The 12,515-nt window shown below is 42.8% G+C and overlaps 1 protein-coding gene across 15 annotated transcripts in view; it reads left to right on the forward strand.

Annotated features, from left to right (window-relative positions):
* Positions 1–938: 938 nt before the first annotated feature.
* PASK (PAS domain containing serine/threonine kinase) overlaps positions 939–12,515 on the forward strand; it is a 53,708-nt gene continuing 42,131 nt past the window's right edge. For 12 of the 15 annotated variants that reach the window (XR_012160870.2, XR_012160872.2, XR_012160868.2 and 9 more), the window contains exons 1-8: positions 939–1,023; positions 1,584–1,655; positions 4,146–4,347; positions 6,561–6,793; positions 8,378–8,548; positions 10,671–10,811; positions 11,389–11,523; positions 11,847–12,140. Coding sequence is in view for 10 of the 15 variants with exons in the window: in XM_073360471.2 (XP_073216572.2) it covers positions 4,185–4,347; positions 6,561–6,793; positions 8,378–8,548; positions 10,671–10,811; positions 11,389–11,523; positions 11,847–12,140 (1,137 nt within the window). In the remaining 5 variants the exon portion in view is untranslated. Of the gene's footprint in view, positions 1,063–1,264; positions 1,656–4,145; positions 4,348–6,560; positions 6,794–8,377; positions 8,549–9,347; positions 9,431–10,670; positions 10,812–11,388; positions 11,524–11,846; positions 12,141–12,515 lie in introns of those variants that run through there. The other 3 variants (XM_073360473.2, XM_073360472.2, XM_073360481.2) reach the window with 3 other exon arrangements.

Consider the following 12,515-nt stretch of genomic DNA (forward strand, 5'->3'; position numbering starts at 1 on the left):
TCACTTTTGGCACTGTATCCTTTAATTTCTGTTTAACTAACCATCTAATTTTTGTGTAATTCCCCTTTCTGAAATTAGATGCTTCAGTGTTGGGCCACTGCGGTGTTTTTCCTGCCACAGGGACAGGGCCTTCCTTACCCATACGCAAAACACGCAGCGGTGTAGGGGTGCCCTGTTTCAGCCCCTGCTCCGCCCCATCCCTTCCCCACCTCTTTCTGCCCCTGCTCTGCCCCAGCCCCGCCCCCATTCCCCTAAGCTCTGCAGCAGGGCTGAGCCTGTACTCACCAGCAGTGGGAAGTGCAGACCCGGTCCCAGCCATGCCGCCGTTGAGTGCTGGTGGGTGGTTCCTCACTGCCCCCCAAGCCAGTCCCCTCTGCACAGGCCTGGGGAGAGCCGCCCTTGCTCAGGCCTGCCCCCCCACCCCGATGGGGGGGCTGCATCGGGTCCCAGAATAGCTAGGGATGGCCCTGCACAGGGATATTAAATTTAATTATATTATGGTCAGTTACCAAGCAGTCCAGTCATATTCACCTCTTGGACTTGATCCTGTGCTCCACTTAAGACTAAATCAAGAATTGCCTCTCCTCTGGTGGGTTTCAGGACCAGCTGCTGCAAGAAGCAGTCATGTAAGGTGTCAAGAAACTTTATCTCTGCATTGTGTCTTGAGATGACATGTACCAACCCAGTCAATATGGAATACATCCAACTGAATTGGCAACCCTGGCTGCGTCGCAGTCTTTCGTGACACGTGGAGGGGAGCGCGATTTCAGATGCTTAATTAATTTTGCCTCATGTGACATGCCGTCGCCGGGGTCCAAGGACACCCTAGCAACTATTTATGCCGGTTTTTGCCATTCAGGGCCAGAGTGGGTACCGCCTCGGCAGCCGATTGGCTTCTCTGGCTGTCAATCTGGACCCTTCCGTTTCTTACCATCTTGATTGGGCTCGGTGGGGGCGATGCTTTTTCCTTCTTCCCTTCGCGCTAATGTGCGCCACCGGTTCTCAAGTGACCGGCGCCTCGAGGTGGGGGCGGGGCAGGGAGCGGGCCGCCTTGGGTCCGAGGTGGTTATGGGCCCCGGGGGACATTGGAGAGCAGGATAGTCCCCATGGTGGCGGGTCTGGGACCTTGTAGGGAGGAGATTGGCCATGGGGGGCAGGGATCCTCGGGGGGAAGAGGGTGGGTCGCCCGGTGGCGGGGGGGGGAGCAGGGGGGGAGTGAAAGATGTTCTCTGGGATGGGAGGTGTTGGGGGGCGGGGAGTGAAAGATGTTCCCTTGGATTGGGAGTGTTGCGGGGGTCAGGACAGGGTCTCTGCTGGTTTGGCCTCAGGTTTCCTTGCTGTGGGTGTTATTGGGGACAGGTTCCTGTGGCGCCTGTTGTAGCCATAGTTTCTGAACTGGGGTGGAGTACGGTTTGCCTCCCGGTATGGCTATGCTGCGAGCTGGCTCGGGTTCGCAGTGCTCGGGTTCAGGGGGCGCTGTTTGTGCTCAGGCTGCAGCCCGAGCCGCGGTCCCCTCCCACCTTTCTTTTCCGCGGCACCTCTTCCTGACTCCGTTGACAGTGTGTGTTCTTTTCTTTGCATAGACAAAACTCATGGGCCTGGAAAAGCAGTGAAAGGATGATTTGGGAGGTAATAAGAGAGCAGAAGCTGAGCAGGTGAGATGGGGAGTTTGTTTTGTTGTGTGTTAAGGCTTAGTTAACTTCAGTGACTAATATTTTGGAGAAAGCATGCTTTTTGTAACAGCTTCAGCACCCTAACTCCTTCAGTTAAGGTGTGAGGTCTAACAATTTGTGTCTGAAACATCAAACCAGTCCTCTAGGGTGGGAAATTGTGGGGGGGGGGGTTGTTTTTGAAGCAGAAAAAATTCTTCCAGCCTTTGCTTCTTAATGATGTATAAACAAGGGCATTTGGAGGGCAACTATAAAAATGCCACATTAGCAAATAGATTATGCATAATCAATATATTTTTAATAGGACTGTTAAGCGATTAATAAAAAATAATAGAATACCATTTATTTAAATATTTGTGGGTGTTGTCTACATTTTCAAATATATTGATTTCATTTACAGCCCAGAATACAAAGTGTACAGTGTTCACTTTATATTTTTTATTATAAATATTTTCACAGTAAAAAACAAAAGAAATAGTCGTTTTCAATTCACCTAGTACAAGTACTGTAGTGCAATCTCTATCATGAAAGTTGAACTTACAAATATAGAATTATGTTAAAAAAATAACTGCATTCAAAAATAAAACAATGTAAAACTTTAGAGCCTACAAGTCCACTCAGTCCTACTTCAGCCAGTGGCTCAAACAAACAAGTTTGGTTACAATTTGCAGGAGATAACATTGCCTGCTTCTTGTTTACAATGTCACCTGAAAGTGAGAACAGGTATTCACATGACACTGTTGTAGCCAGCATCACAAGATATTTACGTGCCAGATGCAATAAAGATTCATATGTCCCTTCATGCTTCAGCCACCATTCTAGAGGACATGCGTCCATGCTGATGATGGGTTTTGCTCGATAACGATCCAAAGCAGAGTGGACTGACATATGTTCATTTTCATCATCTGAGTCAGATACCACCAGTAGTTCGATTTTTCTTTTTTTTTGGTGGTTCAGGTTCTGTAGTGTCCGCATCGGAATGTTGCTCTTTCAGAAGTCTTGAAAGCATGCTCCACACCCCATCCCAATCAGATTTTTGGAAGGTACTTCAGATTCTTAAATCTTGGGTTGAGTGCTGTAGCTATTTTTAGAAATCTCACACTTCTTTGCGTTTTGTCAAATCTGCGTGAAAGTATTCTTAAAATGAACATCATGTGTTGGGTCATCATCCGAGACTGCTATAACATGAAATATATGGCAGAATGCGGGTAAAACAGAGCAGGAGACCTACAGTTCTCTTCCAAGGAGTTCAGTCACAAATTTAATTAACACACTATATATTTAACAAGCATCATCAGCATGGAAGCATGTCCTCTGGAATGGTGGCCAACACATAAAGGGGTATACGAATGTTTAGCATATCTGGCACGTAAATACCTTGCAACACTGGCTACAAAAGTGCCATGTGAAAGCCTATTCTTACTTCCAGGTGACATAAATAAGAAGCAGGCAGCAGTATTTCCTGTAAATGTAAACAAACTTTTGTCTTAGTGATTGGCTGAACAAGAAGTAGGACTGAATGAACTTGTAGGCTCTAAAGTTTTACATTGTTTTGTTTTTGAGTGCAGTTATATAAGAAAAAAATCTATATTTGTAAGTTACACTTTCACAATAAAGAGATTGCACTACAGTACTTGTATGAGGTGAGTTGAAAATGCTATTTATTTTATCATTTTTACCGTGCAAATATTTTTGTAAACTTTGTATTCTGTGTTTTAATTGAAATCAATATATTTGAAAATGTAGAAAAATATCCAAAAATATTTAATACATTTCAATTGGTATTCTATTGTTTAACAGTGTGATTTAATCGCGATTAATTTTTTTGAGTTAATCGCATGAGTTAACTGCAACTAATCCACAACCCTAACTTTTAACTATTTGTAACTGCCCCCATTTAATTCTCTTTTGCATATATACATATATATCTGTGTGTGTGTGTTAAGATCAAGCACACAAATTCCGTGGGGACATGTGTACCTCTTTTGTGTCTCCAGTTGTTAGTCCGATAGCTTCATCAATCTAACAGTGGTGTGGCTAGATTGTACTCTCTATGGATAGTTACAAAACCTCTAAGACTTGTCTGAAGCCCTAACACTTTACTGTTTAAAGAAAGTGATATCAGTAGAGGAGAGACTGTTAATGTAGAATGTAGCATTTAATTTGTCTCTTCCATTGTGAATTTGGAAACTACTAAACAGCTAGTTATATATAATAAAGATTGTTGAGAAATGAATCTTTCAGGGAAAAGTGGGTCTCCTTAAGGAAGACTAATACTGGAACAACAGTAAAAGTATTGTGTGAGCAGCGGAGAGCCCCACCAAAGGCTCATCTCTCCATGGAAAATCTTGTCCTCATCTCACACCGTCTTTATTTTTCATGGTGCAAACTGGGGAACACTGATGGCTGTCTGTATGCTGTGGAGTGTTCTCTCAATCATTGATCTCATTGGTCCCTTCTATATTTCCATTATAGATGGACTCCTAACTGTGGTGTTCCAGCGAGGGTCTGACTATGGCAACCAAGGATTGTGTCCCCTCTGAAGAGGGCACCTCATTAGGATTACCCCTTCCAGGACTGAGTGACTCTGATGAGCTGAGCAAATCCTACCCTTGGACCAACAAGAGTAGAAAAAGTGGGCTTTCCAGACTCTGCCAGAGTAAAGCTTCTTTGTCTGGTGATTATCATGTAGCACTCTGAATTTGACAGTGTGAACTTATGAATCAAGATATCTGTTCTTTCCAATGCCTTAAGACGGGGTGGACAACCTGTGGCTCCAGAGCCACATGTGGCTCTTCAGAAGTTAATATGCGGCTCCTTGTATAGGCACCGACTCCGGGGGTGGAGCTACACGCACCAACTTTCCAATGTGCCGGGGAGTGCTCACTGCTCAACCCCTGGCTCTGCCACAGGCCCTACTCCCACTCCACCCCTTCCCGTCCCTTCCCCTGAGCCTGCAGTGCCCTCGCTCTTCCCCCTCCCGGTCAGAGCCTCCTGCATGCCATGAAACAGCTGATCGGAAGGTGTGGGGAAGGAGGGGGAGGTGCTGATCGGTAGGGCTGCCGGTGGGTGCGAGGCGCTGGGAGCGGGGTGAGGGAGCCGATGGGGGGAGCTGCTGACATATTACTGTGGCTCTTTGGCAATGTACGTGGGTAAATTATGGCTCCTTCTCAGGCTGGCCACCCCGCCTTAAGACTTTCCCCATAAATTAGAAATGACACAGTTAAAGAAGTAATTGCAAAAAAAAGATAATGTGTTCAGGAAGTTGTACCAAAGGAGTGAGGAGGAGGAGGTGATAGGGATGGGGAACGAATTTGACTACTTCTGAACCCAGAGCATATCCATGGGTTGGATGAAGGTCTTACTACATGGTGACTATTACCAGCATAACGGTTTACATACCCTTAAGTTGCCTTGTTTTAGACCAGAGGTTCTCAAACTGTGGTCTGAGCTCCATTCAGGTGGTCTGTGGATAATTCCCTCTAAGGTGCATGCCTGGGCAGCTGCACACAAGAGAGAATGGCCACCCATCTAATTAGTGGAGCTGTGCAAGCATGGCTCCACTGATTAGGTCCCTGGACCCTGGAGAAGATGCATATGTAAGGTGAGGTGGTAGCCTTGGGGGAAATAGCGGGTAGTTGAGAGGGAGCAGTGGGGTAAGAAGAGGGGGTGGGGGGAATTTGGGACATGCAGGGCTGCAGTGGCCAGGGAAAGAAGTGACTTTCCCCAGCTCCAGGGCTGCGGCTTCTGGAGAGACCCCCACTCCTTCCGAGCCCCAGCTTGGGGGCTGCTGTGGTGGAGAGAGAGAGACTCTCCTCCTTGCCAGCCCTAGCTGCCGCGGCAGGAGAGAGAGGGAGAGACCCCCATCCTTCCCAGCCCAGCTCGGTTGCTGCCATGGTGCTGGAGACCCCCCTCCTTTCCAGCCCCAGCTTGGGGGCTTCCACAACGGGGGGCAGGGGGAAGAGGGCACATCCATCGATTTAGAAAGGTAATACTATTGATATTAAAACGAGTTGTGTGCTTTTATTTGTAGAACAAAAAATTTTTTTTGTTTTTTTTGTATATAATGCTTTTATCCAAAGTCCTTTACAGTAGTTATCTAACGATACAAACAACATTTGGAAAGATCATTAAGTGGTCCACTGAGACCCTCAGCAATTTTCAAGTGGTGCATGGGGAAAAAAAAGTTTGAGAACCACTGTTTTAGACACCTTCCTCAGTACTGCCTACCCCTGCTTGTTCTTTTGGGAGTGAAATGACTTTATAGGTGACGCTATGATATTTCCTGAAGTACCTCCCTTTCGATGTAGGACTTCTGAGAATTTCAGCAGAGTCACTTGGCAAGATGTGCCCTACAGATTTTTGTTTGTTAGTAGTCAAAAGTATCGGTGGGTGAACAGCGCTTCCTCACCAGTTCCAGTGCTGTTGTAGTTACAAGCAGGTAATTAACTAGTTTCTGACTAAACAAATATTTAATGGAACACTGTCTATGTAAAAATTATTAATAACAGCTTAGATTATTAAAACGGATAGAATTTTTAAAATCATCATTTGGTCTTTTCTCAGGTTGGCCAAAAGAAAATAAGACTAGCGAAACAGTGCATGAGAACCAGTAACATTGCATTTTTCCAGCCTTTGAGTCATAAGTACTGGAATACTTAAATCTGATCAAAACAACTGTTCGTATTAACATTAAAAATATTGAAAACATTTGTATTTAATATTAGGCTTTGAAAATCTTTCTTTAGTCTAAAAATTTAAAGTTTTTATATGTAAACTACTTGACAATTGCTTCAGTTGGTGATCTTTCCCTGAAAATTGTCTCCCCACTAAATGTTCTTTTATATCAGACTTCTTTAACTACAGAGATGCTCATCTTTTTTCCTTTAGAGGATGAATGGACTTCCTATTGCTTATCTTCACTGGCTGCTCATAACATTTGTTCTGGCAATCTTGGTAACCCTTGGGCTCATTTGGAACTTGCCTCCTTATCCTGTTCAGTCGGTAGCACCTCTTGTTCCTTCTTGAATGTCATGAGTGTAGAGGAATCCCTCCCGTCGCTCCCAGCTGCTGTGCGCAACCCAAATAAAGCTGTCTTCACTGTGGATGTCAGGACAACAGAGGTACAGGGAGTCCTCGACTTTACGACGTTCGCCTTATGACGAAAGGCACTTACGACGTTTCTGAATTGACACCCTGATTTGACATACGACAGTTGGTTTCGACGTTATGACGCTCGGTCCCACAATGGAGTGGACTGCTGTTCCGAGTTACGAAGTTTTGACTTACGACGCAATTTTCAGGAACCAATTGTGTCTTAAGTCCAAGAACCGCCTGTACCAGCCTTTTACCATGGCTGTAGCAGGACCACCCATTAAAAATGAGCTTTGTATAGTTCTGTTATAAACCACATAGTTTTATGTAGATTCAGACTTGTGTAATTTTTACTTGTATATGTAATGGAACTCATAGTCATTCACAAGTCTTAAAAGTATGTGAGATTTATGTATCCCAGGAATAGTTTATAATTGGCAAAATGCACACAAGACAAGATCAGACAGAACACTGATCTATTGAGCCCTTTTCAAGCAGAGAAGGGGAAAATAAAACTTTAGGACAAAGGTTAATACAAATTGAAATATACTTGGAGTTCTTTGCACTTAATGCTGTATTCATATAAGCTTATGGCCAGTGTATCTAGCTGTCTGAAAGTTTAGGCTTTCCTCATGCAGACATAGGTCCTACACTGTAAAATGCTCTTTGTGGTGCAGAATCACTTTAAGAACTGTAGACATTATGTGGTTAATGCACCTTTTGAAGGTCTGGAGCAGGTCACTTTATTTAAAACAAAAAAGACTCGTCAGCTAGAATCAGCAGTTGCAGCTACAGTAAGCTGGAAATTGAACTGAAGACTGAACTGTGGCTTGATGTAGCTGTAACGAAGGACCCTTTCACTGTGCTAACTGGATTATTTTACTGTAATCAATTTAAAGGAATTATAGTTAAGTTAAAAGCAAGGGTTGGCTAACTGGATTTTGGATACTAGTCTGCAGGTTGCTGATCAGTTGTTTTTGCTGTTAGATACATCTAAAACTATAGTCCTATTTAGGATTTACTTGTAAATATAACATAATTTTATTCCACTAGATAGTTTTGTTTTCACAAGCCAAATGGCTGGAGGGTGCTGAGTAGTATACAAGAAAGAGGAAAAGATGAAAGCAGTGTCTCTGTTTCGTTTACCAGATAAGTGACTATGGCTTTGTCTAGACTACATAAAAAGTTGGGCAGTGTAAACGGTTTTTGTCGACACTTTTGCCAACAAAATATTTTCACCCCCCTACAAGCGTTGTCAGCAGGAGAGCGCTCCTGCTGACAATGAGCCGTTTACGCTGCCACTTGCTGCGGCAAAACTTTTGTCTTTTTTTGTGGGGCGGGAGAGTTGTTTTTTTAAGCACCTGTGAACGACAAAATTTTGTTCAATTGGCAGTGTAGACAAAGCCCAAAGCAGCGGATTGTCATAAAATTGAAACAGACATAGGAATACGACTAAGTATGAAGTGAAATACGTATCAGGTTTCAGAATAAAAGTAGGACCTATCGTTTCCAACTTCCATTGAGAGAAGATGTGATGTAACGAAATATTAGACCAGTCATCTAGTAGGAGAACTAGAAACAAAATTCTTACTGCATTCTTTTTCCTCTCCTAGATTCTTGTTGCCAGTGACACAGCCTGCAAGCTCCTTGGGTACAGTAGTCACGAGCTGATTGGCCAGAAGCTGTCCCAGTTGATATCAAAATCTACTCAGGGTGTAGTGGAGGCTCTAGGGGAGGAACATGTGGAAGATGATGGATATGCAGCTGTGGTTTCTGGAACAGTGGTGTGTGAGATGTTCAAGCAAATAATCCCTTACAGAAATACACTTGTGTGATTATTTCAACTTAACTCTTCAGTGTTGTCCAGTACATGTCCCTGGGTAACCTTTTGTCACTCTTTGACAGTGGAGGCATTTCTTTTTTTAAAAGAAGCTTATAAACATGTTTTGCCTTTTTTAATTCTGGCTTATGAAGTCCACTTGGGAGGCACTCGTAAGAGTCATCCCTGTGTCAACTTGTATAGTCAGGATGACTGTTTCTCTATCTAACGTCCATTATGAATTAATTTGAGCAAAAATGTTAAACTGCTCCAAGTTGAGCCATTAATACTAATGCAAGATTCCCAAGGACTGTCTCAATGTAATTTAAAAAAAAAAATTAAACTTTAAATTGCATTCCATGAATTAAATAGTTATCAAAGCAGTCAAATGCGATGAAATATCTGAGGATATATATGGCAAAACACTTAACTGAAAATGAAAAAACGATATCTTGCCTTCAAGGGAATATAAGCCATAAAGTATATGGAACTGTCTGAGAGAAATGTCTCAAAAAAAGCATTTTTTTGTTTCTATTGTCCAGTTATTGCATGTGCAAATATTCTGGAGGGAAAATGAGCTCATAGCCTCTCAGCAGGTCTTCTCTTTTAAAAGAGATTTACAGCACCTCAGAACTACAGCTTTCTCAGTCCTAAAACAAGTTTGGGGAGTAAAGTGAAGGTTTGGTTGGCTGAGGCCCCAGAATAGAAATTAGCATGTCTGACAGTTGTTCAACTCAAAATTTGTGCTATTAAATGTATTTCAGAGACTTCTTATGGTGTAGTAAATGCATAAACTCTTTCTATCGCAATGCTAGTAAGGCCTGATATGAACAGGACAGGGGAAAAAGTGAGTAAACCTCATGTGAAAGAATCATCTTATTTTAGAGGAATCTATTCCAACAAGAAATAAAACTGGCATTTTTGCAGTTGAAATTAATATAGCTACCATTGAAGTTAAGTCTGCTGGTTTATTTCCACAGTGCTAACTCTTCTTGCAAGGATCCAGCTGCTGTTTTGGTTATTGTAATTTACTGAGATTCCCATAAGGAATGCATCTTTGAGTGTATGGTGTTAGAATAAAGAAAAGGAGTACTTGTGGCACCTTAGAGACTGACAAATTTATCTGAGCATAAGCTTTTGTGAGCTACAGCTCACTTCATCGGATGCATTCAGTGGATCCACTGAATGCATCCGATGAAGTGAGCTGTAGCTCACAAAATTTTATGCTCAGATAAATTTGTCAGTCTCTAAGGTGCCACAAGTACTCCTTTTCTTTTTGCGAATACAGACTAACACGGCTGCTACTCTGAAACCTGGTATGGTGTTAGAGTATCACTTTTTAAAAGGCATACAAAAGTTGGGGAAACACCTTGATCTTTTTTCTGAGGTTGAAGAGAATAAGTGTGTGTGTGTGTGTGTGTGTGTGTGTGTGAGATCGGTAAACTATTTGCAAACCTTCAGCCCTTTATATTCTAACAGAGCAAAAGCACTGGATCTTATTGGGGACTCCATGTTGATTGTGCATGTCAGATGTGAGGTTTAAAAACAAAGCTGTTATGCAAGCACAGAGAAGTTTTAATGTTACATGCTCTTTCAATGGCCGAGTAACTCAAACAACTTTATTTATAACAGCATTTCAGCAAAGCCGCAATATTGGAGATACAAATGTATAAATATGCAGCTTGCATATTGATATTATGCATTCATTGAATGCAGGGCTTTGGAGCAGAGCCCGGAGCTAGAGCTCTGAGCAGCTCCGGAGCAGTGGAGCTGCAGGTTTTTGCCTGTAGCTGGAGCGGAGCAATCCTATAGTCCAGAACTGTTTGTCATACCCCCTATAATACAAATGGAGGTTTCCATTTAATTGAATGTTTTGGAGAATGCAAGAGGAATTGGCACCATTAAGGAAGACTTTTTCACTTTGCCCTGTTCGAAAAATTAATAGAAAGATCCCTTATCTTGCATTTCTAACAGCAGGAGAGTCACATCTCAGATTGAAATCTTATTCAGCTCTCATTGCCCTGAAGCTGTTGGTAGGTAAAGAGACATATCAGAACACTGTATTTAATGTTGATTTCTGTTAACAGGTGGATGTTATAGGACGTAGCAATGAGAAGATCCCTGTCTCAGTCTGGATGAGGAAAATGAGAAGCAAGGACAACCAGTGCTGTGTGGTTGTGCTGGAACCAGTGGAAAGACTCTCTGCCTCTGTTTCCTTCAGAAGTGATGTGAGTGTTCTGTTCTATTAGTCACAAAATGTGAGAGCAATTTGACAAAAGAGCTTTTGTGCAAGTGAGGGGATCTTAAAAGCTTTAACAGACAATTTAGTACTCATGAATATGAAAGATGTAGATAGCACTGGCTGGAGCCAGGTGTAGTGTGGGCAGACTCTGCAAGTTTCTCCCACACAGCCGTGCCAGTTGATCTCAGTCTTGACTTGCAGTTTCTAACATGATTAGCTCAGTGGTCTCTCAGTATAGATAGAATACTGCAGGTGAATTAACAGACATGGTTGTAAATCTTTGTGTACAAACACTTTTTGTTGGGGGAAATCTCAGATACTGTTTTTCCACTTGCCTCACATGGATTTTAGCTACATGTAGTTTCCGTGTATAAAAATAGTGTCAGAGTGGCACTGTATTATACTGCATCTGCTTACTGAATCAGTGTTTGTTATTGGTATTGACTCTCTTCATGGGCACGTCCAGCCATATTGTTTGATATTAGCATAAACTGCTCTTTAGGAGTGGTGTGGCCCGTGGTTAAAACATTATAATGATGAGGGTCATGTGAACTCTTTTTAAGGGAGAGATTACATCGTGTGACCTTCTTTTTGCTCATCTCCATGGTTACACATCATTGGAAGAAGTAGTTGGTCACTACATAACAGACCTGATTCCTTCGGTGCAGATCCCTGCTCCTGGCAAGAAAATTCCAAAGGTACTGTGTGGTCTATCAACTAAGCTGTTCCTTGCTCTTCTCACTTGTGATATAAATACTGCACAGTCTTCATATTTCATATGTTGGCTTTCTCTAGTTGGGTAACAAATAGAGCCTCTGGTGGCAGATTTAGCACCTAAGACCTAAGTCTCCTGATAATGGCTATGCAGTTGTTGGTTGCTGTTCAGGTGTTTCCTAGCTAAGTAATGAGCTAGGGCTTTCACTGCAGGAGCTCTCCTAGTGAAATAACACATTCTCCCCTCCACCCCCTGGAAAGCTTTCCTGTGCATAACTTGATGTGTAAACAGTGTTTCTCTTTTTAGAATCTCAAGATCCAGAGATCTATAGGTCGAGCCAGGGAGGGCACAACATTTCCTCTCAGTTTAAAGCTGAGGGCTAGTCTTCCTGATGAGGACCAAGTCTCAGTGATTGAGGATGGACTCTTTCAGGAGTTCAAGACAGGATCTTCCACAGACTGTTCTTACTCTGCCACTGTCTGGGTTTTCACCGCCCTCAGTGGGCTTATCACACTCCAACGAGATGGGAGCATCTATGGCATCAACAACAGTTTTGCTTTAATGCTGTTTGGCTATGAGAAAAAGGAGCTGCTGGGAAAGGTGAGGCCTGAATTTTCACCCCTCCCCCCCCCAGAAATGATTGGTGTGTCTTAATGATCTCAAGTCTGCCAGCAAAAGAATCTATTCCACTTGCTCAGTTAGAACTGCTGTAGTCAACAAATAAGTGTGGGGTGGTCGTTGGTGCATAAGTTAACTTCTGAACAAAGGATTGCCAAAGGATTAGAACAAATTTTAAGTATGCGGAAGCAGACTCTGTAATCTCTCTTCTTCCATCACTGTTGTGGATCATGTATTGGGGGTAGCCTTGTTAGTCTGTCTCCACAAAAACAACAAGGAGTCTGGTGGCACCTTAGAGACTAATAAAATAAGGACAAAATAAAGACCAAATAAATCTTAGTCTTTAAGGTGCCACCG

Source organism: Lepidochelys kempii, chromosome 9 (assembly GCF_965140285.1).
Source record: "Lepidochelys kempii isolate rLepKem1 chromosome 9, rLepKem1.hap1, whole genome shotgun sequence".
Taxonomy (NCBI): Eukaryota; Metazoa; Chordata; order Testudines; family Cheloniidae; genus Lepidochelys; species Lepidochelys kempii.